General features: G+C 65.3%; 3 protein-coding genes across 3 annotated transcripts; 2 read left to right on the forward strand and 1 right to left on the reverse strand.

Moving 5' to 3' along the window:
• Positions 1-2469: 2469 nt before the first annotated feature.
• Positions 2470-8388, forward strand: TTC24 (tetratricopeptide repeat domain 24; the record flags this gene model as incomplete). Its single annotated transcript, XM_082496113.1, has 10 exons — positions 2470-3217; positions 3299-3511; positions 4475-4603; positions 6194-6315; positions 6430-6557; positions 6829-6893; positions 7016-7148; positions 7822-7871; positions 7947-7989; positions 8328-8388. 10 exons carry the CDS (start codon positions 2470-2472, stop codon positions 8386-8388), a joined length of 1692 nt encoding a protein of 563 aa, XP_082352239.1.
• A 1073-nt stretch (positions 8389-9461) lies between these two features.
• NAXE (NAD(P)HX epimerase) lies at positions 9462-12081 on the forward strand (the record flags this gene model as incomplete). Its single annotated transcript, XM_082495975.1, has 6 exons — positions 9462-9640; positions 10815-10923; positions 11033-11143; positions 11292-11405; positions 11498-11645; positions 11728-12081. The coding sequence occupies 6 exons, from the start codon at positions 9462-9464 to the stop codon at positions 11928-11930; spliced, it is 864 nt and encodes a 287-aa protein (XP_082352101.1). The 3' UTR covers positions 11931-12081.
• Positions 12082-12259: 178 nt separating this feature from the next.
• Positions 12260-14644, reverse strand: GPATCH4 (G-patch domain containing 4). The gene is made up of 7 exons (XM_082495974.1): positions 14549-14644; positions 14188-14261; positions 14012-14104; positions 13704-13811; positions 13416-13519; positions 13226-13276; positions 12260-13096 (listed from the first exon to the last, which is right to left on the reverse strand). Exons 1-7 carry the CDS (start codon positions 14622-14624, stop codon positions 12550-12552), a joined length of 1053 nt encoding a protein of 350 aa, XP_082352100.1. The 5' UTR covers positions 14625-14644; the 3' UTR covers positions 12260-12549.
• Between the last annotated feature and the right edge of the window lie 6996 nt (positions 14645-21640).

Raw genomic sequence — 21640 nt, forward strand, 5'->3', positions numbered from 1 at the left:
CTGCCTGTCCCTCCCCAAACCCGCCTGTCCCCCCCAAACCCGCCTGTCCCCCACATCCCCTGGCACCCCAAACCTGCCTGTCCCCCAAACCCCCCATGACACCCCCAGATCCCCCTGTCCCCCATGTACACCTGCACCCCCAAACCTGCCTGTCCCCCCCAAACCTGCCTGTCCCCCCACATCCCCTCCTGTCCCCCCACATCCCCTGGCACCCCCAAACCTGCCTGTCCCCCAAACCCCCATGACACCCCCAGATCCCCCTGTCCCCCATGTACACCTGCACCCCCAAACCTGCCTGTCCCCCTACGTCCCCTCCTGTCCCCCCACGTCCCCTCGCACCCCCAAACCCCGCTGGCACCCCCAAACCTGCCTACCCACACATGCCATGACACCCCCCAAACCTGCCCGCCCCCACCACCACCCCGGGCACCCCCAAACCCGCCCCCCCCCACGTCCCCGCCTGTCCCCCACCCCCCAGCACCCCCAAACCTTTCCTGTCCCCCCAACCCCCATTGCCAGCACCCCCCGCCCCGCTCACTCACGGCGTCCCGATCCCTCCATGGCTGCGGCCGCCGCGGCTCCGCCCGTGATTTGAATCTCCCGCCGCACACGTGGGGCCGCGCGGGGGCCGCCGGGCGCGAGGGGGGGGCGGGACACAGCGGGGGGGGCGGGACACAGCGGGGGGGGCGGGACACAGCGGAGGGGGGGCGGGACACAGCCGGGGGGGGCGGGACACAGCGGGGGGGGCGGGACACAGCGGGGGGGGGCGGGACACAGCCGGGGGGGGCGGGACACAGCGGGGGGGGGGAGGGGGGGGAGGTGTTGGGAGTGGCACAGACCGGGTGCGGGGGGGGGCCCGTGGGTGCGGGGGGGGCATAAGTGCGGGGGTGGCACATACTGGAGGGAGGGGGGTCCCGTGGGTGCGGGGGGTGGCACACACAGAGGGGTGCGGGGGGGCCATGAGTGCGGGGGGTGGCACAGACCAGAGGGTGGGGGGGTCCCATGGGTGCGGGGGGGGGGCCGTGGGTGCGGGGATGGCACACGCAGTGAGGTGCGGGGGGGGCCCATGGGTGCGGGGGGTGGCACACACCGGGAGGGGGGGGGGGGGCATGGAGGGGAGGGGGTGGCACACACCGGGGGGGGGGGCTCATGGGTGCGGGGGGGGTCCGGGGTGCAGGGGGGGGGCATGAGTGCGAGGGGTGGCACAGACCAGAGGGTGGGGGGGTCCCATGGGTGCGGGGATGGCACACACAGCGGGGGGCGGGGGGGGGGGCGGGGTAAAGGGGGGGGTATGAGTGCGGGGGGTGGCACACAGCGGGATGTGGGGGGGTCCCAGGTACAGTGGGTGGCCCACACCGTTGGGGGGGGGGGGGGCTCATGGGGGCAGGGAGTGGGGCACACTGGGGTGCAGGGGGGGGTCCTGGGGTGCGGGGGGGGTGGCACGCACCGGGGTGCCCCCAGGGACACGGGCACCCCCTGGCACAGCACCCCCCACAGTGCCACATGCTGAGCGCACCCGGGGGGTCCCGCGGGGGGACGCAGGGGGCTCCGCACACCCCAGGGGCACCTGGCTGTCACCAGGGCCACACCGGGCTCTGCCCACCCGGACGGGACCCCTCACCCCCGGGGTGCCCGTCACCCTCCCTGCACCGTGCCCCCGCGTCAATGTGTCCCCAACCACCAATGTGCCCCCCCCCCATTAAACGTGTCCGTGTGTCTGTCACCAGCTCGCTGGGACAGTGCCACCACCTTGCTGGGACAGTGCCACCAGCTCGCCTGGAGAGTGTCACCACCTTGTCAGGACAGTGCCACCAGCTCACTGGGACAGTGTCACGATCTCCCCGGGACAGTGCCACCACCTCGCCAGGACAGCAAGCGGCCGGTTGTGCCATCCATCACACGGTTCCCACCGGCGCTCACCCGAGTTGCCATGGCACCGCGCACCGGGCCGGTGACGGAGATGAAACCAGAGCCAGCCGGGCCATTGCGGGAACGCGCCTTCCCCAGGAGCTCCGGCTTTGTCCCAGTTTGCGCGTGCCACGCGCGACCCTGACATCTTTATTTTTTTTATTATTTTTGGCACTCGGAATCTACCTGTGCTCCAGTCCCGGCGTCCATCACCTGGGGGAGGGGGGGGCTACGACCCGCTCCAGGTTACTTGCCAGCCAGCCCAGCACCGGCAGGACGCGGAGTCCCCTGGGGACACGCTCCGTCCCCACCCAGAGAGCGGTGGCATGCAGCGGTGACACCCCGTCCCCCCCTTCTCCCCTCTCTGGGTGCCCTCTGCGCCCACGGAGCAACCAGTAAGCGCGTGCAACCCGTTATCCCGCTTGCCAAAAACGCACCCCGGGAACACCCGCCCCGTGCGGCGGTGGACCCCCTCCTCATCCCCCAGTGACCCTCTTCTCCTCCGTGTTGGCCACGAAGCCGCGCGGGAGGGTTGTCCTGAGCGAACCGCTCGCCGTGCCCATGGCTTCCGAGGACGCTGCTGACCCCGCAGCGGTCCCCACCGTCCCCGCCGGCGGGAAGAAGAACCGGAAGAAAAGGACGGAGCCGCCCGAGCCCCGGGAAGATGCTCCAGAGGGAGGTGACGAGGCGGTGGAGCGGGTGGCCGAGATCGAGGGGCTGACGCGAGCCGGCCGGCGGGCGCTGGCGCGGGGCGACGCGCGGGAGGCGGTGGGATGCTTCCGGAGGGCACTCCTCCTCTCCGGGGGCACGGCGAGCCCCCGGCTCCGCAGGGCTTGCGCCTTCAACCTGGGGGCTGCCTACGTGGAGACCGGGAAGCCCAAAAAGGGCTTTGAGTTCCTCCTCCAGTCCCAGCCCTCGGAGGGAGAGAGCGGGGAGCGCTTGGGGGATCTTTATTTCAACATCGGAGCGGCGCACGAAGGGCTCCGGGATTTTCCGAAGGCTCTAGAATATTTCGGCCAAGGCGGCGGTGGCGGTGGCCACGCGGCGCAGGCTGGTAGCCGAGCCGGGACGCGCGTGCAGATGGGCTGCTGCTACCTGGGGCTGCGGGAGCCGGCGCGAGCGGCGCGTTGCTTCCTGGATGCCGCGCGGACTTACGCGGCGGCGGCGAGCCCGGAGGCGGCGGCGGTGGCTCTGAGCAGGGCGAGCGGCTCCATGCTGCAGAGCCGGCGGTTCGGGGCGGCGGACGTCGCGGGGGTCCTCGCTCAGTGCCGCTCGCTCTGCGAGAGCATCCCCGACCCGGCCCTGCGAGGTAACGCCGCGCCGCAGCCATGGCGCGGGGGGCCCCCGGGGAGCAGCGCCCGCACCCTCCTCTTCCCTCTCTGCCCCGCAGGGAAACTCTACAACGACATCGGCCTCGGCTACTCCCAGCTCCGCGTCTTCTCCCTGGCTGCCGAGAGCTTCCAGCGGGCCCTGACCCTCTGCGGCGCCGAGCCGGACCGGCGCGGGGAGGCCGCGCTGCTGCAGAACTTGGGCGCTGCCCACAACGCCCTGCGCAGTTTCGGCACGGCGCTGGGCTGGCACCGGCGAGCGGCGGCGCTGCACAGTAAGTCATAGAATCAATCATAGAATCATAGGGTTGGAAGGGACCTCTGGAGATCATCTAGTCCAACCACCCCCCCCCGCCAGAGCAGGGCCACCTTAGAGCCGGTGGCACAGGAACGCGTCCGGGTGGGTTTGGAATGTCTCCAGAGATGGAGACTCCCCCACCTCCCTGGGCAGCCTGTGCCAGCGCTCTGCCACCCTCAAGGTAAAGAAGTTCCTCCTCGTGTTTAGGTGGAACTTCCTATACTCAAGTTTGTGCCCGTTCCCTCTTGTCCTCTCACTGGGCACCACCGAGAAGAGCCTGGCCCCATCCTCCTGGCACCCTCCCTTGAAGTATTTATAAGCATGGATCAGGTCTCCCCTCAACCGTCTTTTTTCCAGACTAAAGAGACCCAATTCCCTCAGTCTTGCTTCGGAAGAGTGGTGTTCCAGTCCCCTAATCATTGTGGTAGCCCTATGCTGCACCCTCTCCAGCAGTTCCCTCTCCTTCTTGACCCGGGGAGCCCCGAACTGGACACAGTGCTCCAGATGTGGCCTCCCCGGGGCAGAGTAGAGGGGGAGGACGACCTCCCTCCACCTGCTGGCCACGCTCTTCTTGATGCCCCCCAGGATGCCATTGGCCTTCTGGGCCACAAGCGCACATCGCTGGCTCATGGGCATCCTGTTGGCCACCAGGACTCCCAGGTCTCTTTCTACAGAGCTGCTCTCCAGCAGCTCAGCCCCCAACCCGTACTGGTGCGGGGGGTTATTCCTCCCCAGGCGCAGCACCCTACACTTGCCCCTATTGAATTTCATAAGATTCCTCTCCGCCCAACTCTCCAGCCTGGCCAGGTCTCTCTGTATGGTGGCACAGCCTTCTGGTGTGTCAACCACCCCTCCCAGCGGTACCTCCCAGCGGTATGTCTTGCTCTCGGCTTTGCCGAGTGCGCCGGTTCGGGATGGAGCCCCCTGTTCCCCGTTCCAGGCGCTCTGGGGAACCGGAGGGCGCAGGGACAGTGTTTCGGTAACCTGGCGTACGCCTGCAGCCGGCTGGGCAACCACGAGGCTGCCGCGGAGAACTACCTGCATGCCTTGCAAGCCTTCCGCGACTCGGGTAAGGTGGGGGGGGATGGGGGGGGCACGGGGAAATCCTCCCTGCACTGGGGGGCTCTGCAGCAGCCGGGTACCGAGCGGAGTGGAACCGGGCATGCAGCGGATCCAAAGGGCATCACAGAATCGCAGGATGGTTTGGGTCGGAAGGGACCTTGAAGCCCATCCGGTGCCCCCCCCCCCCCCCCCCCCCGGGCAGGGCCACCTCCCACCAGCCCAGGTTGCTCCCAGCCAGCGGATGTTGCTGGCTCATGGCTCATGGCTCATGGCTCATGGCTCATGGCTCATGGCAGGGGGTGGCTTTTCCACCCCCAGCATCCCTAAGTCCCTCACAGCATCCCAGACTGGTCAGGGTGGGAAGGGCCCTCTGGAGCTCCCCCAGTGCCACCCCCCGCCAGAGCAGGGGCACCTCCAGCAGTGGCACAGGACACATCCAGGCGGGTTTGGAATGGCTCCGGAGGGGGAGACCCCCCCCCCCTCTCTGGGCAGCTGTGCCAGTGCTCTGCCGCCCCCACAGGAGAGAAGTCCCTCCTCGGGTTGAGATGGAACGTCCTATGGTCCCGTTTGTGCCCGTTCCATCTTGTCCTGTCACTGGGCACCACTGGAAAAAGACTGTTCCCGTCGCCCCGGCACCTGCCCTTGAAGGATTTATAAGCGTTGATGAGATCCACCTCAATCATCTTTTCTCCAGACTAAAAAGCCCCAAATCCCTCCGCCTTCCCTTGTAAGAAAGATGCTCCAATCCCATACTTGTTGCCCCCCAGGATGCCATTGGCCTTCTTGGCCACCAGGGCACATTGCTGGCTCATGGCCACCCTGTTGTCCCCCAGGACTCCCAGGTGCCTTTCCACAGAGCTGCTCTCCAGCAGGTCAGCCCTGACCTGTACTGGTGCAGGGGGTTATTCCTCCCCAGGCGCAGGACCCCACACTTGCTCTTGTTAAACTTCATAAGGTCCCTCTCCGCCCAACTCTCCAGCCCGGCCAGGTCACGCTGTACGGTGGCACAGCCTTCCGGCGTGTCAGCAACCCCTCCCAGTTTAGTGTCATCAGCAAAAGTGCTGGTGGTACGCTCCATCCCTTCATCCAGGTCATTGATGAATATATTGGACAGGACTGGACCCAGTACTGACCCCTGGGGAACACCACTCATTCCTGACCTCCAACCGGACTCTGCACCACTACCCACAACCCTCTGAGTTCAATCCACCCCACTGTCCATTCATGTAACCCACACTCCCTAAGCTTGCCTGGGAGGATGACGCGGGAGGCAGTGTCGAAAGCCCTGCCGAAGTCAAGGTAGACAACACCCACTCTCGGCAGCGCTGCTCTCCCATCCCTCCACCCCCCGCCTGTGCTGGCACCGGGGGTCGCCGCCCCCCACCCGGGTGCAGGACCCCACGCTTGGCCTTGTTGGACCTCTTGAGGTTCGCATGGCCCCACTTCTCCAGCTTGTCCAGGTCCCCCTGGATGGCATCCCATCCCTCAGGCGTGGTGACCGCACCACACGCCTTGGTGCCACCAGCGACGTTCCCTCCCCGGGGGACCCCGGCTGCGACGTGCTGCCCCAGCACTGATGCTGCCCTTCGCCTCCCAGGGGACGTGCAGGGACAGTGGCAAGCGTGCGAGGGGCTGGGAGCAGCCTGCTTCCGCCTGGGAGACTCCCGGAAAGCCATCGGGCACTACAAGGAAGCCCTGACTTTGCTTTCCTACTGCCAGGTAAGACACACCGGGGGAAGCCCCCGAGGCCGGACCGTGCATCCCGGTGTGACTGCCCCCGCCGTGGGGACAGTCCCGCTCAGCCCAGCCCGCGCGAGCTCTCTCCGTCCGCAGGACACCCCCAGAGCGGCGCGCCGGCGCGTGGTGCACGAGCTCACCGACGCCATCCGGCACCAGCTCTGCCTCCGCGGCGGCGGGGGGCAAATCGCCCCGGTGAGCATCACCCCGGGGGCGGGGGGCAGGTCGGGGTGCTGGGGACTGACACCCCAGGTGGGGCTTGGTGGAGAGCGGCGCCAGGTTTTTGGGGGGGGCAGAGGGACACCCCAGGCAGTCCCTCCATCCCAGCAGGATCCCAGCCAGCCGCGGTTTCGCTCCACGCTGCCCCACGCCAGCAGGAGACGGCTCCGGGGGAGCGAGGGGTGAGTAGGAATGCTGCCGTCCCCTCCCTCCTTCCTGCGCGGAGGAGTTCCCAACATCATCCATGAGACAACATCTGCCTTCCTTCCACCCCAGGTCCTTCGAGGGAAAAAATCGGCTTGGGGATGCGCTTGTGCCGGACGCACGTCTCGGGCGTTCGGGTAAGAGGGTGCGAACTAAAACCCGAACAATTTCCTTGAGCCGTACGGCCAATTTCTGCCGGAGCCACAGCATCACTCCGTCTGGTACCGGATTTCTGCCTATTTGTCCACCCTTCCCCCAGGTACAGGAGCGGTCCCGGCTGACGGCCCCGCACCGGAGCCCCGCGACCCACGCGGCCGCCTGGATATCTCTGGGGAGGATGAGGATGGTCCCAGCGCCGCTCCAGGGTGTCGCAGTCAGCCCCAGGCTAACGGGTGGGTGGGCGAGGGGGAGGCGCCCCAATGAATACGGCTCCTCGCACCCAGATCCCCTTGCAAACACGCAGCAAACGCAGCGCGGCGAGTGGCATCGCCCTGGGGATTTTTTGTGGGCAAAGGTGAAAATCCAGCTGTTTTAAAAGATGCGGAATTCTGGAGAGCCCGTTTTGGGGTAATTCAAGCTGGAATTTGGGAGGGTTTGGTAACGATGCGATAGGGGTGAGTCTGTCACTCTGAGAGAGTTGGGGGAGGTCAGTCTGGAGAAGAGAAGGCTCCGCGGAGACCTCAGAGCCCCTTCCAGTGCCTAAAGGGGCTCCAGGAGAGCTGGGGGGGGACTCTGGGTCAGGGAGGGGAGCCGTGGGACGAGGGGGAGCGGTTTGACACTGACAGAGGGGAGAGTGAGATGAGATATTGGGAAGAAATTGTTGGCTGTGGGGGCGGTGAGCCCCTGGCGCAGGGTGCCCCGAGAAGCTGTGGCTGCCCCATCCCTGGAGGGGTTCAAGGCCGGGTTGGACGGGGCTGGGAGCAACCTGGGCTGGGGGGAGGTGGCCCTGCCCAGGGCAGGGGGTGGCGCTGGATGGGCTTTAAGGTCCCTTCCAACCCAAACTATTCTACAAATCTGTGCTCCCCAACACCCCCACATGAGCCATCGTCTCTGCTTTGCTCCCAGTAACCTGCACGCCACCCGCCCGCGCCCGGCCCCACCGCGCCACCGGCCAAGTAAGTACCAACCACAACCGGAGCTTCACTTCCCCGGCGAGCCGAGGGCTGCGGTTCTCACGCTGCGTTTCACAGGGCATCGTGACCGCCGAACCCTCCTGCGGAGGTCACCAGAGCGGTAGGTGATGCACTGGAGGAGCGGGTAAGGGAGTGGACGGGAGGTCTGGGCTCTGAGGTGGGAAGGGGAGGGTTCAAGGATGGAGAGCCCCCCACCGGCAGGGCTCGGGACACCCCTGCTCCTCTCAACAGCTGTGTCCCCAAGCCCGACATCCCCAGGGCTTGGCATTTTGGCACCTTGTAGCCAACCCCAACGCCCAGCCCTATAGACAGGGCAGAAGATCTGAGGGTGGTTTTAAGCACCACTATATGAAATCGCCCCTCCCCCGTCCCCCTATTCTGTATCCCACCGGGCACTCCCACACCCCGTAACGCCTCGCTGTCCTCACTGCTTCCCAGCCCCGCCGCCGAGCCCCGCACAGGGAGCAGGATGCTGTCCCTCATCTGCAGCCTCGTGTGATGCTGGAGGACACTGGAGATGGCCGCTTCCCATGGGGGGAGCCAACAGCATGACTGGGCAGCAGGATCTGGCCTGCACCCCCAGGGCAGGGATGAACTGCTGGTGGGAGTCCATTCATGGTGCTTCAATCATAGAATGGTTTGGATTGGAAGAGACCTTGAAGATCATTTCGTTCCAACCCCCCTGCCCTGGGCAGGGCCACCTCCCCCCAGCCCAGGTTGCTCCCAGCCCCGTCCAACCCGGCCTTGAACCCCTCCAGGGATGGGGCAGCCACAGCTTCTCGGGGCACCCTGCGCCAGGGGCTCACCGCCCCCACAGCCAACAATTTCTTCCCAATATCTCATCTCACTCTCCCCTCTGTCAGTGTCAAACCGTTCCCCCTCGTCCCACGGCTCCCCTCCCTGACCCAGAGTCCCCCCCAGCTCTCCCGGAGCCCCTTTAGGCACTGGAAGGGGCTCTGAGGTCTCCGCGGAGCCTTCTCTTCTCCAGGCTGACCCCCCCACCTCTCCCAGCCTGTCCTCCCAGCAGAGGGGCTCCAGCCCTCCCAGCATCTCCGGGGCCGCCTCTGGCCCCGCTCCACCAGCTCCATGTCTCTCCTGTGCTGAGGCCCCCGAGCTGGAGGCAGCACTGCGGGGGGGTCTCCCCAGAGCAGAGCGCAGCAGAGGGGCACAGCCCCCCCTGGCCCTGCTGGCCACGCTGCGGGGGATGCAGCCCGGGGTGCCGGGGGCTCGCTGGGCTCCAGCGCACGGTGCCGGCTCGTGGATGGCTTTCCCCCCCCCAGACCCCCAAGTCCCTCTCGGCAGCGCTGCTCTCCATCCCTCCACCCCCCGCCTGCGCTGGGACCGGGGGTCGCCCCCACCGGGGTGCAGGACCCCGCGCTTGGCCGCGTTGAACCCCGGGAGGTTCGCGGGGGCGGACCCGGTTGCGTCTCTCCGGTCCCTCTCCGCGCTGTGCACCGTTGGCGGAGGCGGGGGGGGGGGGGGGGCGGTCCGGGGATGGGGCGCTCCGCCCCGGGGCCGCCCCCGCGCCTGCTCCGTGCGGTGCTGCGCTCCGTTCCGTTCCGCTCCCGCCGCATGCCGGGGCCGCGGGCGCTGCTGGGGTTGGGGCTGCTGGTGGCGGCGGGGGGGGCGCGGGCGGCCGGACGGTGCCCGAACCGGGGCTGGGGCTGGGAACGGGGCTGGGAACGGGACCGGGCCCGCTGCCGCCCCCACCGCGCCATGCACCGGCCCAGCGCGGGGCTCCGCTTCCTCGGGTACGGCTGCGGGGGGGGGGGGGGGGGTGGTTTGGGGGCGGGGGGGATGCGACAAGTGCATGGGGATGCGGGGCATGTTTAGGGGGGAGGGGGTTGTTTGGGGGGTCCACAGAGGGCGGGGGGGGGGTGGCAGGGGGGAGGGGGGCACGGGAGGGGGGGGAGGGGTTAGGGAGAACATGGGGGGGCTGCAGAGGGGTTGGGGAGGACATGGGGGGCTGCAGAGGGGTTGGGGAGGACATGGGGGGCTGCAGAGGGAAAGGGGAGGACATGGGGGGGCTGCAGAGGGGTTGGGGAGGACATGGGGGGCTGCAGAGGGGTTGGGGAGGACATGGGGGGCTGCAGAGGGGTTGGGGAGGACATGGGGGGCTGCAGAGGGGTTGGGGAGGACATGGGGGGCTGCAGAGGGAAAGGGGAGGACATGGGGGGGCTGCAGAGGGGTTGGGGAGGACATGGGGGGCTGCAGAGGGGTTGGGGAGGACATGGGGGGCTGCAGAGGGGTTGGGGAGGACATGGGGGGGCTGCAGAGGGGTTGGGGAGGACATGGGGGGGCTGCAGAGGGGTTGGGGAGGACATGGGGGGGCTGCAGAGGGGTTGGGGAGGACATGGGGGGGCTGCAGAGGGAAAGGGGAGACATGGGGGGCTGCAGAGGGGTTGGGGAGGACATGGGGGGGCTGCAGAGGTGCTAGGGAGGACATGGGGGGGCTGCAGAGGTGCTAGGGAGGACATGGGGGGGCTGCAGAGGTGCTGGGGAGGACATGGGGGGCTGCAAAGGGGTTGGGGAGGACATGGGGGGGTACAGAGGGAAAGGGGAGACATGGGGTGGTATAACGGGGTCGGGTAGGACACAGGGGGTGCAGAAGGCTCCTGCAGGACATGGCGGGGGGGGCACGCAGAGGGGTCAGGGAAGACATGGAGGGGTGCAGAGAGGTCGGGCAGAACGTGTTGGGGTGCAGAGGGGTTGGGGAGGACAGATAAGGGTGCAGAGGTGCATGGGGGGGGGGCTCAGCGTGGGGAACTGGGCCCCGTGTCCCGTCCCGTCCCCCCCCTCCGCACCCGCTGGTGCTTTGCAAAGTTGAGGGGCGCAGAGCCACCCCAGGGGCTGTCCCTGAGCCCATGGAGCCGGGGGTCCGGCTGGGTTTCAGGGCCCCCGGGGGGTGCCACCCCCCCTCCCCAGGCAGGAGGAGGCCCAGGCCATCGACCAGGAGCTCTTCACCGAGTACAAGTTCAGCGTGGACCAGCTGATGGAGCTGGCGGGACTGAGCTGCGCCACCGCCATCGCCAAGGTGGGCCCACGAGAGGCGGATGGTGGTCTTGGGAGGGGGGGTCTCAGCCCCATGGGGTGCCCCCCCCCCCCATCCCTGGCATAACCCTACGCCCCCTGTCCCACACCAGGCCTACCCACCCAGCTCCTTCACCACCAGCCGGCCCGCCGTGCTGGTCGTGTGTGGGCCGGGGAACAACGGCGGCGACGGCTTGGTCTGCGCCCGGCACCTGAAAATGTTTGTGAGTCTCTCGTGCAGGCGGCTGCACGCTCCCCCCAGGGAAAGGGACCCATCCCCTTGTCCCCCCCATACCCCCAAGCTTTGGGGTTGCCTCTCCTCCGGCTGCTCCTGCTGCCAGAGCGCCGTTCAGCTCCCTCCTGCTCTCGCAGGGCTATGAACCAACCGTGTTCTACCCCAAGCGCCCCAACAAGCCCCTCTTTGAAGGTTTGACCACCCAGTGCCAGAAGATGGACATCCCCTTCCTCCCCGAGTTCCCGGCTGAGGTGAGGAGCAGTGTCCCCCCTCCGGCTGGGGAGCAGCCACCCCTGGAGCTGTGCGCGGGGCTGGTTTTCACCCGCTGCCTCCCCCGCCACAGGCTGCGCTCATCGACGAGCTCTACGGCCTGGTGGTGGACGCCATTTTCGGGTTCAGCTTCAAGGGAGCGGTGCGGGAGCCCTTCGGAAGCATCCTCGGCACCCTTGAGCGCATCACGGTGCCCATCGCCAGCATCGACATCCCCTCAGGTGAGTAACGGCCAGACCCGCTGCGGGAAGGTGCCCGGCCAGGGTCCTTCTGGCTCCAGCTTGCCCTGGGGGCTCGTTGCAGGCTGGGACGTGGAGAAGGGGAAGGCGGACGGTCTCCAGCCCGACATGCTCATCTCACTCACAGCACCCAAGAAGGCGGCGATGCATTTCACCGGCCGCTACCACTACCTCGGGGGTAGGTTTGTGCCCACCGCGCTCCAGGAGAAATACGCTTTAAACCTGCCACCGTATCCCGAGACAGACTGCGTCCTGCAGCTGACTTAGGGCTGGGGCTCAGTAGGGGCTTGGGGTGCTGGGTTAGGCTTCGGCAGAGCAGATCAGGGCCTAATTCTGCCACAGCCGCAGCTCTCTACTAGGAGGATGCTCAGCACCTCATCGAAATTCACTGCAGACCAAAGCCCCCAGGAGCTTGGGAGCGTCGGGGTGGCTGCCAGGCAGGCTGTGTTTGGGGTTGGTACCTAATCTTGAGTGCTTCTAGGTGTAGATGCGATCTGGGATCCCGGGGTCTGCCACAGATCTTGCACTTCGGGATGGTTTAACTGCAATAAAGATTTATTCGTGCTCTTGAAAAAAAATATTTCAATACTCTGTGGGGTTACGTCCCCTTGTGTCCCTCTGCAACAGACCCACAACACGTGGGTCCCTGCCCCGGGTCTGGTGGGAGCCGGGGTCACCCCTGACAGGAGGAAGGCTCAGGGAGTGAAATAAAGCTCGTTGCAGCTCCAGACCAACCAGTCCCGGCCTGGCATCCCCAGGCAGCGAACGCGCAGCTCGGCCACAGCACTGGGCTCCACCTGGGAAGAGCCCAGCCAGCAGGCAGGATGGGGACCCTCGCAGCCAGACGGTACCAGCAGCCGCGCAGCACAGCAGTCTTGGCCCTCGATCACTCTGGCTCCCTCTTCCTCTTCTTCCTCTTCCTCTTGGGGCTGTGCCCAGCCTGGTCTGGCTCAGCTGTGTCTTCTAGAGGTATCTCTGTCTCAGTCATCTCTTCTCTGTCATCCTCCTTTTTCTTCTTGTCCTTCTTCCTCTTCTTCTTCTCTGTCTCAACTGGCTCTTCTTTGTCCTCCTCCTCCTGCTTCTTCTTCTTCTTCCTCTTTGCAGTTTTCCCTTCCTCTCCTGCCACCTCCTCTTCTCCGCTTGGCTCTTGATTCTCCTGGTTCTTCTTCTTCTTCCTCTTCACTACCTTCTCCTCTCCCGCCACCTCCTCTTCTCCGCTTGGCTCCTGGCTCTGCAGCACCTCAGGATTGGCTCCATCCCTGAACTGTTTCCTTTTTTTCTTCTTTCTTTTTTCCTGCCTCCCTGCTGGGGGGCTGCTCTCTGGAGGCTGCTGCTGCTGCCGCTCCTTGTGTCGGTACGTGGCCAGGAAAGCTCGCTCCTGCTCCTCCAGGCGTGCCAGCTTGGCGCTCATGGTCAGGCCATGACGGGCACCCCTGCAATGATGGTGGGCAGCTGGGGTCCAGCACCTCCCTGGCAGGGAACGTGGCCCCCCAGCCCAGCTTGCTCGAAAGCCACTCCCAGGAGGAAGGAGCCCAACCGTGCAGCCCCCACCAACCACTTACTTGTGTGCCGTGCGGCCCCCGCACGCTCGCATCAACTCCTCATCCGTCAGCCTGTGAGACACAGACAGGACATGTCACCCCCAGGATCGGCATTGAGTGGGGAGCGTGGTCTGGAGTGGGGCTCCCCCTCGCAGCCCTCATCCTTCCCCACTGCCGCATGGCGGGAATGGGGTGTGTACCCCAGCCTTGCCTCCTGGCTGAAGAGAGGTCCAGCTTCTCCTCCTCCTCCTCACTGCTCTCTGAGCCGGCGGGCAGCTTTGTGGACTCCTCCCCATGTGCTGTGAGCGTGGCTGACTGCAGCAGGGAGAGACAGAGGGGCTGAGAGAAAGGGGGACAAGGCGAAGGGGACCCCGGGGGCCCCAGCAGCCACGGGCTGGAGAGGCTGTGCTGCAAGGGCTGGGGGGGGGGATGCAGAGTTCACAGCAACCTTTACAGAGACACCAGCTGCTCCCAGAGCCACATCCCCAGGGCTGGTTACCTTCACAAAGCGGCCATAGAGCATGCTGCCAGTTCTGCCAGCCTTGCGGGGCTTCTTATTGCTGATCCTGACTCCCTGCTCAGAAAGCGTCTTCATGGAGATGCCATCCTGGGGAAGAGAGGCAAAGGGCTCAGGAGCGTTTTGCCCAAGGGGCTTTGTCCCCTCCAGCAGCATATCTCTGCCACCACGGTCCCCATGTGAGATGCTGCAGGGACACATAGCAACAGCGCAAAAGGGACCCCAAAGCCCTCCCCTGCCTTCAGCCCCACCCTGGCCCGAGCTGGGTAACCCCCACTCAGCCCTCCTACCTGCCCAGCCTCCACCGCGATGTTGCCAGCCGCCTCGTTGAAGACGTGGTCCCACCAGTGGAAAGAGAACGTCTCCGCTGCATCGTGTCCCACCTGCGGGGTGCAGAGGAGCCACCGAAATGGCCGCAGCCAGCGGTGGCCGCTGGGGCCGAGCAGGGGCAGGGGGCTGCACTCACCCCCGCCGTGTCACACTTCACCTTCACCCGGATGGCCTCGGCGATGCCGTCCTCCCGCTTCCCCAGTCCCTGCCCTGCGGACAAGGCCATCCGTCACTCGCCGCAGCGGCTGCCCCTGAGACCCGGAGGCCACCGGGGGCTGGAGCGGCTGCGAGACCCCGAGCGTGGGGGGTGAGGCCGAGCCCTGCTCCTCCGGGAAGCGGACTGGGGACGACCGGGGACGGGCCATGAGAGAGGGGAGGGCCAGGAACTGGGGGGTGGGCCGGGGACCGCCGGGGCCTGGGGACCGCCGGGGCCTGGGGACCGCCGGGGCCAGTCAGGAAGGAACGAGGGATGGCGGAGACCCCAGACCGGTCCCCACCTCGCCGCCAGCCATGCCGCCGCAGCTGACTCTCGGCGAACCGCATCCCGCGGCCCAGCGGCTCCGGCGCGCTCATGGCAGCGCGTCCCCTCAGCCGCCGCCGGGCAGGAAGCGCCGAGTGCGCATGCGGGAGGGCGGGGCGGGGGCTGCGCAGGCGCACGGGGCCGACGGGAAGAGGGGTTCTGCGCATGCGTGGGCGGCGTGGGCGGGAACGCGCGCGGGGCGGGGCGGGGCGGGGCTGGGGTGCGCGAGAGGGGTCACGGGGGCACACGTGGGGACACGTATAGACACCTGTACACGTGTACACACGTATACACACATGTACACACGTATACACATGTATACACACATACACGCATACATATACACAGGTATACGCGTATACGCACATATATACACGTATAGACACGTATACACACAGGTATACACACCTATACATACATATATGCATATATACACACATATATACACATGTATACTCACATATACACGCATGTATACACATATACGCATATATACACGCATCTACACATGCATATACACATGTATACACATATACACACATATGCACATATATGTATACACACATATACGCACATGTATACACATATACACGCATACATATAGACAGGTATATGTATGTATACACATATATGCACATATACACACGTGTATACATATCTATACACATGTATACACACCTATGTGCACATATACACACGTATACACACATATAAACGTATATACACATATATACACATGTATCCGCACACATATACACACATATAGATACATACACACGTACAAACCCACGCGTGCACACGTGTGTGCACATACATACACACACACCTGCTCCACGCGTGCGCACGCTCACATCCACACACACCACACACACCACACACCACACCCCCACACAACACACACCACACACACACCGCTCCCCGCGGGCTGCGGAGGGGCCCGATCCCGAGCCACAGACACCCTCCCCCCCCCAGGCCAAGCCACGCGGTGTCCTTGTCCCTCCCCGCTCCGTCCCTCCCCGGCTGCCACTCTCCGCTGTCACCAAGGCCACCCGCCCGCCACCCCGGGCTCGCTATAAGGCTCCCAGGCGCCGGCGGCTGCCGCCACCCCGGGCTTGGGCAACCTGGGCTTGGGGACCCCGGGTTTGGACACCCCGGGCTTGGGGACCCCCAGTTTGGGCAACCTGGGCTTGGGGACCCCGGGTTTGGCCACCCTGGGCTTGGGGACTGCCAGGTTGGTAACCCTGGGCTTCAGGACCCCAAGCTTGGGCAACGTGGGCTTGGGGATCCCGGGTTTGGGCACCCTGGGCTTGGGGACCCTGAACTTGGGCAACCTGGGCTTGGGGACCTCGGGCTTGGGGACCCCGCTGCGGCCCCCCCTTGCCCCGCTGCCCAGGCGCTCCCCCCGGGTGGTGCCTCAGGGATGGGGACGCGCACCCCTGTCACACCCCCGGGACCTCCCTTCCCTCCGGCAAAGCTGCGCCCCCCCCCAAAGCGGGGGGAGGAGGTGGTCCGGCGGGGTGCGGGCAGCCCGGACACACCACCAACTCCTGCGCGTCACCTCCCTCCCGCGCCGGTCGGGGAGGACGGACAACCAGCGGCCAGGTGAGGAGGGGCGCCATGACGGGGCGGCACGGGGTGTGGGGCGTGTGAGGTGTGCAGCGGGGTCTGCGTGGGGTGCGCGGGGGGTCTGCCATGAGATGGGGCGTGAGATGGGGTGTGCGATGGGATCTACGGGGCGTGGGCGGGGTCTGCGGTGCGACTGGGTGCGCGACGGGGTGCGCATTCGGTGCGGGGCACGCGAGGTGTGCAATGGGGTGCGCGTGGGGTGGGTGTGGGGTCTGCAGTGCGATGGGGTGCATGACCCCCCTACTGGGTGTGGGGAGTGCGAGGTGTGCAGTGGGGTCTACGGGGATGTGCGCGGGGTGCGTGACAGGGTGTCATGACAGGGTGTGAACTGGGTGTGGGGCGTGCGAGGTGTGCAACGGGGCGCATGACGGGGCATGCATGGGGTGTGGGGCGTGCGAGGTGTGCAATGGGGTCTACAGGGTGCGCGTGGGGTGCGCTGTGCAATGGGGTGCATGACGGGGCATGCACGGGGCGCGTGACGGGGTGCGTGGCATGCAAGGTGTGCAACGGGGTGTACAGGGTGTGCGCTGTGCAATGGGGTGCATGATAGGGCATGCCTGGGGTGTGGGGCGTGCAAGGTGCGCGATGGGGTCAACGGGGTGCACATGGGGTGCGCTGTGCGCTGGGGTGCATGACAGAGTGTGCGTGGGGTGCACGATGGGGTGCCCACGGGGTGCGTGGGGTGTGAAGTGGGCAATGAGGTCTATGGGGTGCGGGTGGGGTCTGCTGTGCATGGGGTGCATGACGGGGCGCGCATGGGGCGTAGGGCATGCGAGGTGTGCAATGGGGTCTATGGGGCGCGCATGGGGCGCATGAGAGGACGTGCGTGGGGCCTATGGGGTGCACACGGGGTGGGCGAGGGGTGCGTGATGGGGTGTGCACAGGGTGTAGGGCACACGTAGGGGTGCGCGTGGGACGTGCGGTGCAACGGGGCGCATGACGGGGTGTGCATGTTGTGCCACGGGGCGCACCCGCACACAGCAAAGGCACTGACCCTCTACTCTGCGTTGCCGCAACCGTCGCCCACAGCAGCAGCGGTTCGGGGGCCGAGGGATGCCCCGTCCCCTTCTCCAGCCCCCCAGCAGCGCTCCTGCATCTCCTCGCACCGTGCTGTCCCACGCAGCCCCAGCACCCCGGCGCCTGCCGCCTTCTCCTCCCGCTCCCCTCCGTAAGGGTGCTGGGGGCTTATCTCCAGGGTGGTGGCGAGTGGGGGGACGGCGGCAGCCCGGGGTCTGCGGGGCGGCAGCCTTGACTGCTCCGTATTTCACTGCTCTGTCTGCTAGGATATTTTTAAAAAAAAAAAAAAAGGCAGGAATAACCTTCATGGAGGAGCCGTCTCCCGGGGCAGGGAAACCGAGGCAGCGTGGATGGGGATATTCCCACCAGGACATCCAGGAAAACAGGAGGAGGGCAGGACCGAACATCCCAGCACCGCAAAAGCTGCCCAAAGCGGAGACCCTTCCCGGAGCGGTGTGGGGAGAACAGGAGGGCTTCTCCTCTGTCCCTGGCGCCGTCTGCCGACAGCCCGCACTCCCAAACGGGAGACCGGGGCTGAGCCGGGGCTCCGACCCACCGCTGGCACTGGTGGGGATGGGACATTTGGGCACAACTGCTGCTCTCTGTGTCCCCGCTGCCAGCAGCGGCCAAGGGCTGCGAAGCCCCTCTGGCAAACTGCACCCTCTCCCGGTGCATGTTAGTGACCCACCGGGTTTCGCGGGTGACACAGCCCCTTGTGCGCCTGCGGGTGCAAACACAGCTCCGTCAGCCATCCCCAACCTAACCCCACGCGGGGCAGACGCAGAGGTGCCCAAACGTCACCCTTCTCCCTCTCTCTCTGCCCAGGGCAGCTCCGGCGAGGCGCTCCAGCCGACCCTCGGCCGTCCCGCGTGTCCGTCGGCCCCGGGGCAGGCTGGAAGACTTGTGATTGTGTTGTTTCCAACGTCAACGGGAGCGAACAACAAATCCCAGTCTCCGCCCTGCCCCGGGCACAGACGTCGGCTCCAGCGCAGCCGACCCCGCAAACCGGGAGCGCTGCGCCCACGTGCAAACCCCTGTGAAAGGCGGCCAGGACCAGGCGGGCAGCTGCAGGGAACGAGGTTATCGACTCGCTGAAGAAATTAAAAATAAACCAAGTCAGAGCAAGGCGAACGCGGACCCAACGGTGACATGGTCACGTCCCGCTGGGACGTCACGCGCCGGCCCAGCCGCTCTCCAAATCATGGTTTATCCGCCCTGAAATGCTGCGGGATTGAGGAGAAAGGCCGAGGAGCATCACGCAGCCTCCTCTACCTCTCGCCCTTCCTTACGTGGCTGCGGCCACGGGACACGTCCTGACCCAAGGACCTTAAGTCATCGAAACCGGTTTCATGAAAGAATTTTAGATGTCGGTTTCCTGCCCTATCTCCCTCCTCCGCGTATAAGATTTCCAAGTTGGGAGCGTAACATTCGGTTATCGGGGGAAACGGCTGCGGTTCTCCTCTGGGGGGGGGGTGGGGGGGGGGGCGAATGGAGTGAAAATAAGTCCTTGACAGAAGAAATCTCTCCAAATCAACCAGCCAGATTCACCGCTACCTGCCAAGGAAATTGCTCCTTCCATAACATTTTAAAGGAATTAATTCTATTTATCAGAGAAAAATGAGAGGAAACAGTCAGCAAGGACCACCTTGGGGCAATTCCTCGGGGAGGGAGAGAGACGACAGAGCGAGAGCGCGGCTGTTCCTTTGAACGAGGGCTTTTGCCGCACGTTACCCAGGATTAGGGAAAGCTCTCGGGCGGGGATTAATGTTTCACTAAACAGTTCCCTTCTCCCCGCTCTTCAAAATCGCCTCTTCCTCCCCAGCCTGGGCCGGGCAAAGGTGAGCGGGCGCTGGGCTGGTGGAGAGCAGAGCCGGGGGGGGGGGGGGCCGCATCCATCCCGGCTCCTGCGACACAGCCTCGCTGCATCCCACCCCACCGCCCCTTCCTCCTGCCGCCAGCCCTTCTCCCCGCTCTTCCTCCCTGTTTGGAGAAGTGGGAACACCACCGGTGCCACAGGCCTGCGGGAGCCCAGCACAGGCAGGAACAGGAGAGAGCGCTGAGCTCAGCACTTCACCCCACTGCACGGGACTGGTGCTGCGTAACATCTTTATCTGCAACGTGACATGGACAGTGGGATGGAAGGCACCCTCAGCAAGTTTGGTGACAACACTGAGCTGAGTGGGGCGGTGATACACCTGAGGGACAGGATGCCATGCAGGGGGACATGGACAGGTGGAGAAGTGGACCTGTGTGAACCTCACAGGGTTCAACATGGCCAAGCGCGGGGTCCTGCACCCGGGTGGGAGCAACCCCCGGTCCCAGCGCAGGTGGGGATGGAGGGATGGAGAGCAGCGCTGCCGAGAGGGACTTGGGGGTCTGGGGGGGGGGGAAAGCCATCCACGAGCCGGCACCGTGCGCTGGAGCCCAGCGAGCCCCCGGCACCCCGGGCTGCATCCCCCGCAGCGTGGCCAGCAGGGCCAGGGGGGGCTGTGCCCCTCTGCTGCGCTCTGCTCTGCTCTGGGGAGACCCCCCTGCAGTGCTGCCTCCAGCTCGGGGGCCTCAGCGCAGGAGAGACATGGACCTGGTGGAGCGGGGCCAGAGGCGGCCCCGGAGGTGCTGGGAGGGCTGGAGCCCCTCTGCTGGGAGGACAGGCTGGGAGAGGTGGGGGGGTCAGCCTGGAGAAGAGAAGGCTCCGCGGAGACCTCCGAGCCCCTTCCAGTGCCTAAAGGGGCTCCAGGAGAGCTGGGGGGGGACTCTGGGTCAGGGAGGGGAGCCGTGGGACGAGGGGGAACAGTTTGACACTGAGAGAGGGGAGATTGAGATGAGATATTGGGAAGAAATCGTTGGCTGTGGGGGCGCTGAGCCCCTGGCGCAGGGTGCCCCGAGAAGCTGTGGCTGCCCCATCCCTGGAGGGGTTCAAGGCCGGGTTGGACGGGGCTGGGAGCAACCTGGGCTGGGGGGAGGTGGCCCTGCCCAGGGCAGGGGGGTTGGAACGAAATGATCTTCAAGGTCCCTTCCAACCCAAACCGTTCTATGGTCCTATGAAAGCCCCTCTGGCGCAGCAAGGAGGAGAGCAGGGAGGGTGGCAGCTTTGCCTGGGGGAAGGTGGAGGGCTGGCAGATGAACATCAGATGCAAACAGAGGCTGCAAGCTGAGATAGCAAGCTGCCCCGTTATCTTTATTTTAGCACCTTAGCTGGTGGGCTGGCAGCAGGTGAGGAATGATCTCAAACTGACATAAGGGCGGATGCTGCGATGTGCAGAGACAGGAGAAATATGTTTTCCTGCTTAAATGACAGCGAGACACTGAGGACTGAGTGGCCTGTGAAGACTCAGCACCTCCCCCTCCTCACTTCTCCCTCAGCCAGATGCCAACCGTTGTCCTTCTATGGGAAGCACTGGAGAGTGGCTTCCACACGGGTGCCACTGTCCAGAGCCCTCCCTGGAAAAGCAGGGACCTCGGCTTAAGAAATAAAATATCCGCGGAAGGACTTGCACAAGCAGCACATTAATTCTGTTCTGTAACTGACAGCAGTCTGCCCACGCCGCCAGCGGGATCCCTCCACCACGCAGGTATTTCCAGCCAGCTCTGCTCACAGTCAGCCTCTGCACAGCTCCGCTCCTGCCTCACCCCAGCGATGCTGAAGCATCGCCCGCTCTGCGCCATCTCCCCGGTCCCAGCCGGGACAGCAACAGCAGCCACAGCCTCGTAAGGAGCACTCCCTCTCGGCACGCTCGTTGCTTTGGACCCCCTCTGCCCCTTCAAGTCCCTCCTCCATCAGAAGCGGAGGGACAGGGCAGAAGCTTCTGTCCTGCCAGCAAGCAGCACACCCGCTCCCCTCTCACGCACACTCATCCCTCGCGTTGGTGTAATTTACACCACATCAGCACATCTTGCGAACTCCGAGGAAGGAGCTGGAAGGACTGCGTCTAGCCAGAAACACCAGGGTTTGGGACCAGTTTTGCTTTTGAAAGAGGTTCAAACACGGAGCACAACCTTACGGCAGAGACGGGGGTACAGCTCCACGCCCCAGCAGCACCAGCCGCCTTCTCTGCTCCTTCTCGCATACCTGGTTACCCCATCCTCCCACAGCACGCTCTGCAAGAGCTGGCTTGCACAGGGACAGAGCCTTCGCAGAGATAAACAGACCTCAGCACAGGAAAAGGACATCCGCCAAACCTAAGAGATCACGAAGGACCACACAGGCCTTTTTATAAGCCCATTTTTAGGTGCAAAGGGGCCGGCGAGCAACATTAGGACAGATCTCTGAGCCTGCCAGGGCAATCAGGAACTCCAGTACCCATGGCCACGCAACTCTGCAAATTCTTTCTACGTTTGAGGAGAGGTTGCAAAAAGAAATCCACATGTATGTGCGCAGCCTCCAAAAGCAGAGATGAATGCTGGGCTTTCTGAATCCTCATCTCAA

This window comes from Vanellus vanellus, assembly GCF_965231255.1.
Source record: "Vanellus vanellus genome assembly, chromosome: 27".
Lineage (NCBI taxonomy): Eukaryota > Metazoa > Chordata > Aves > Charadriiformes > Charadriidae > Vanellus > Vanellus vanellus.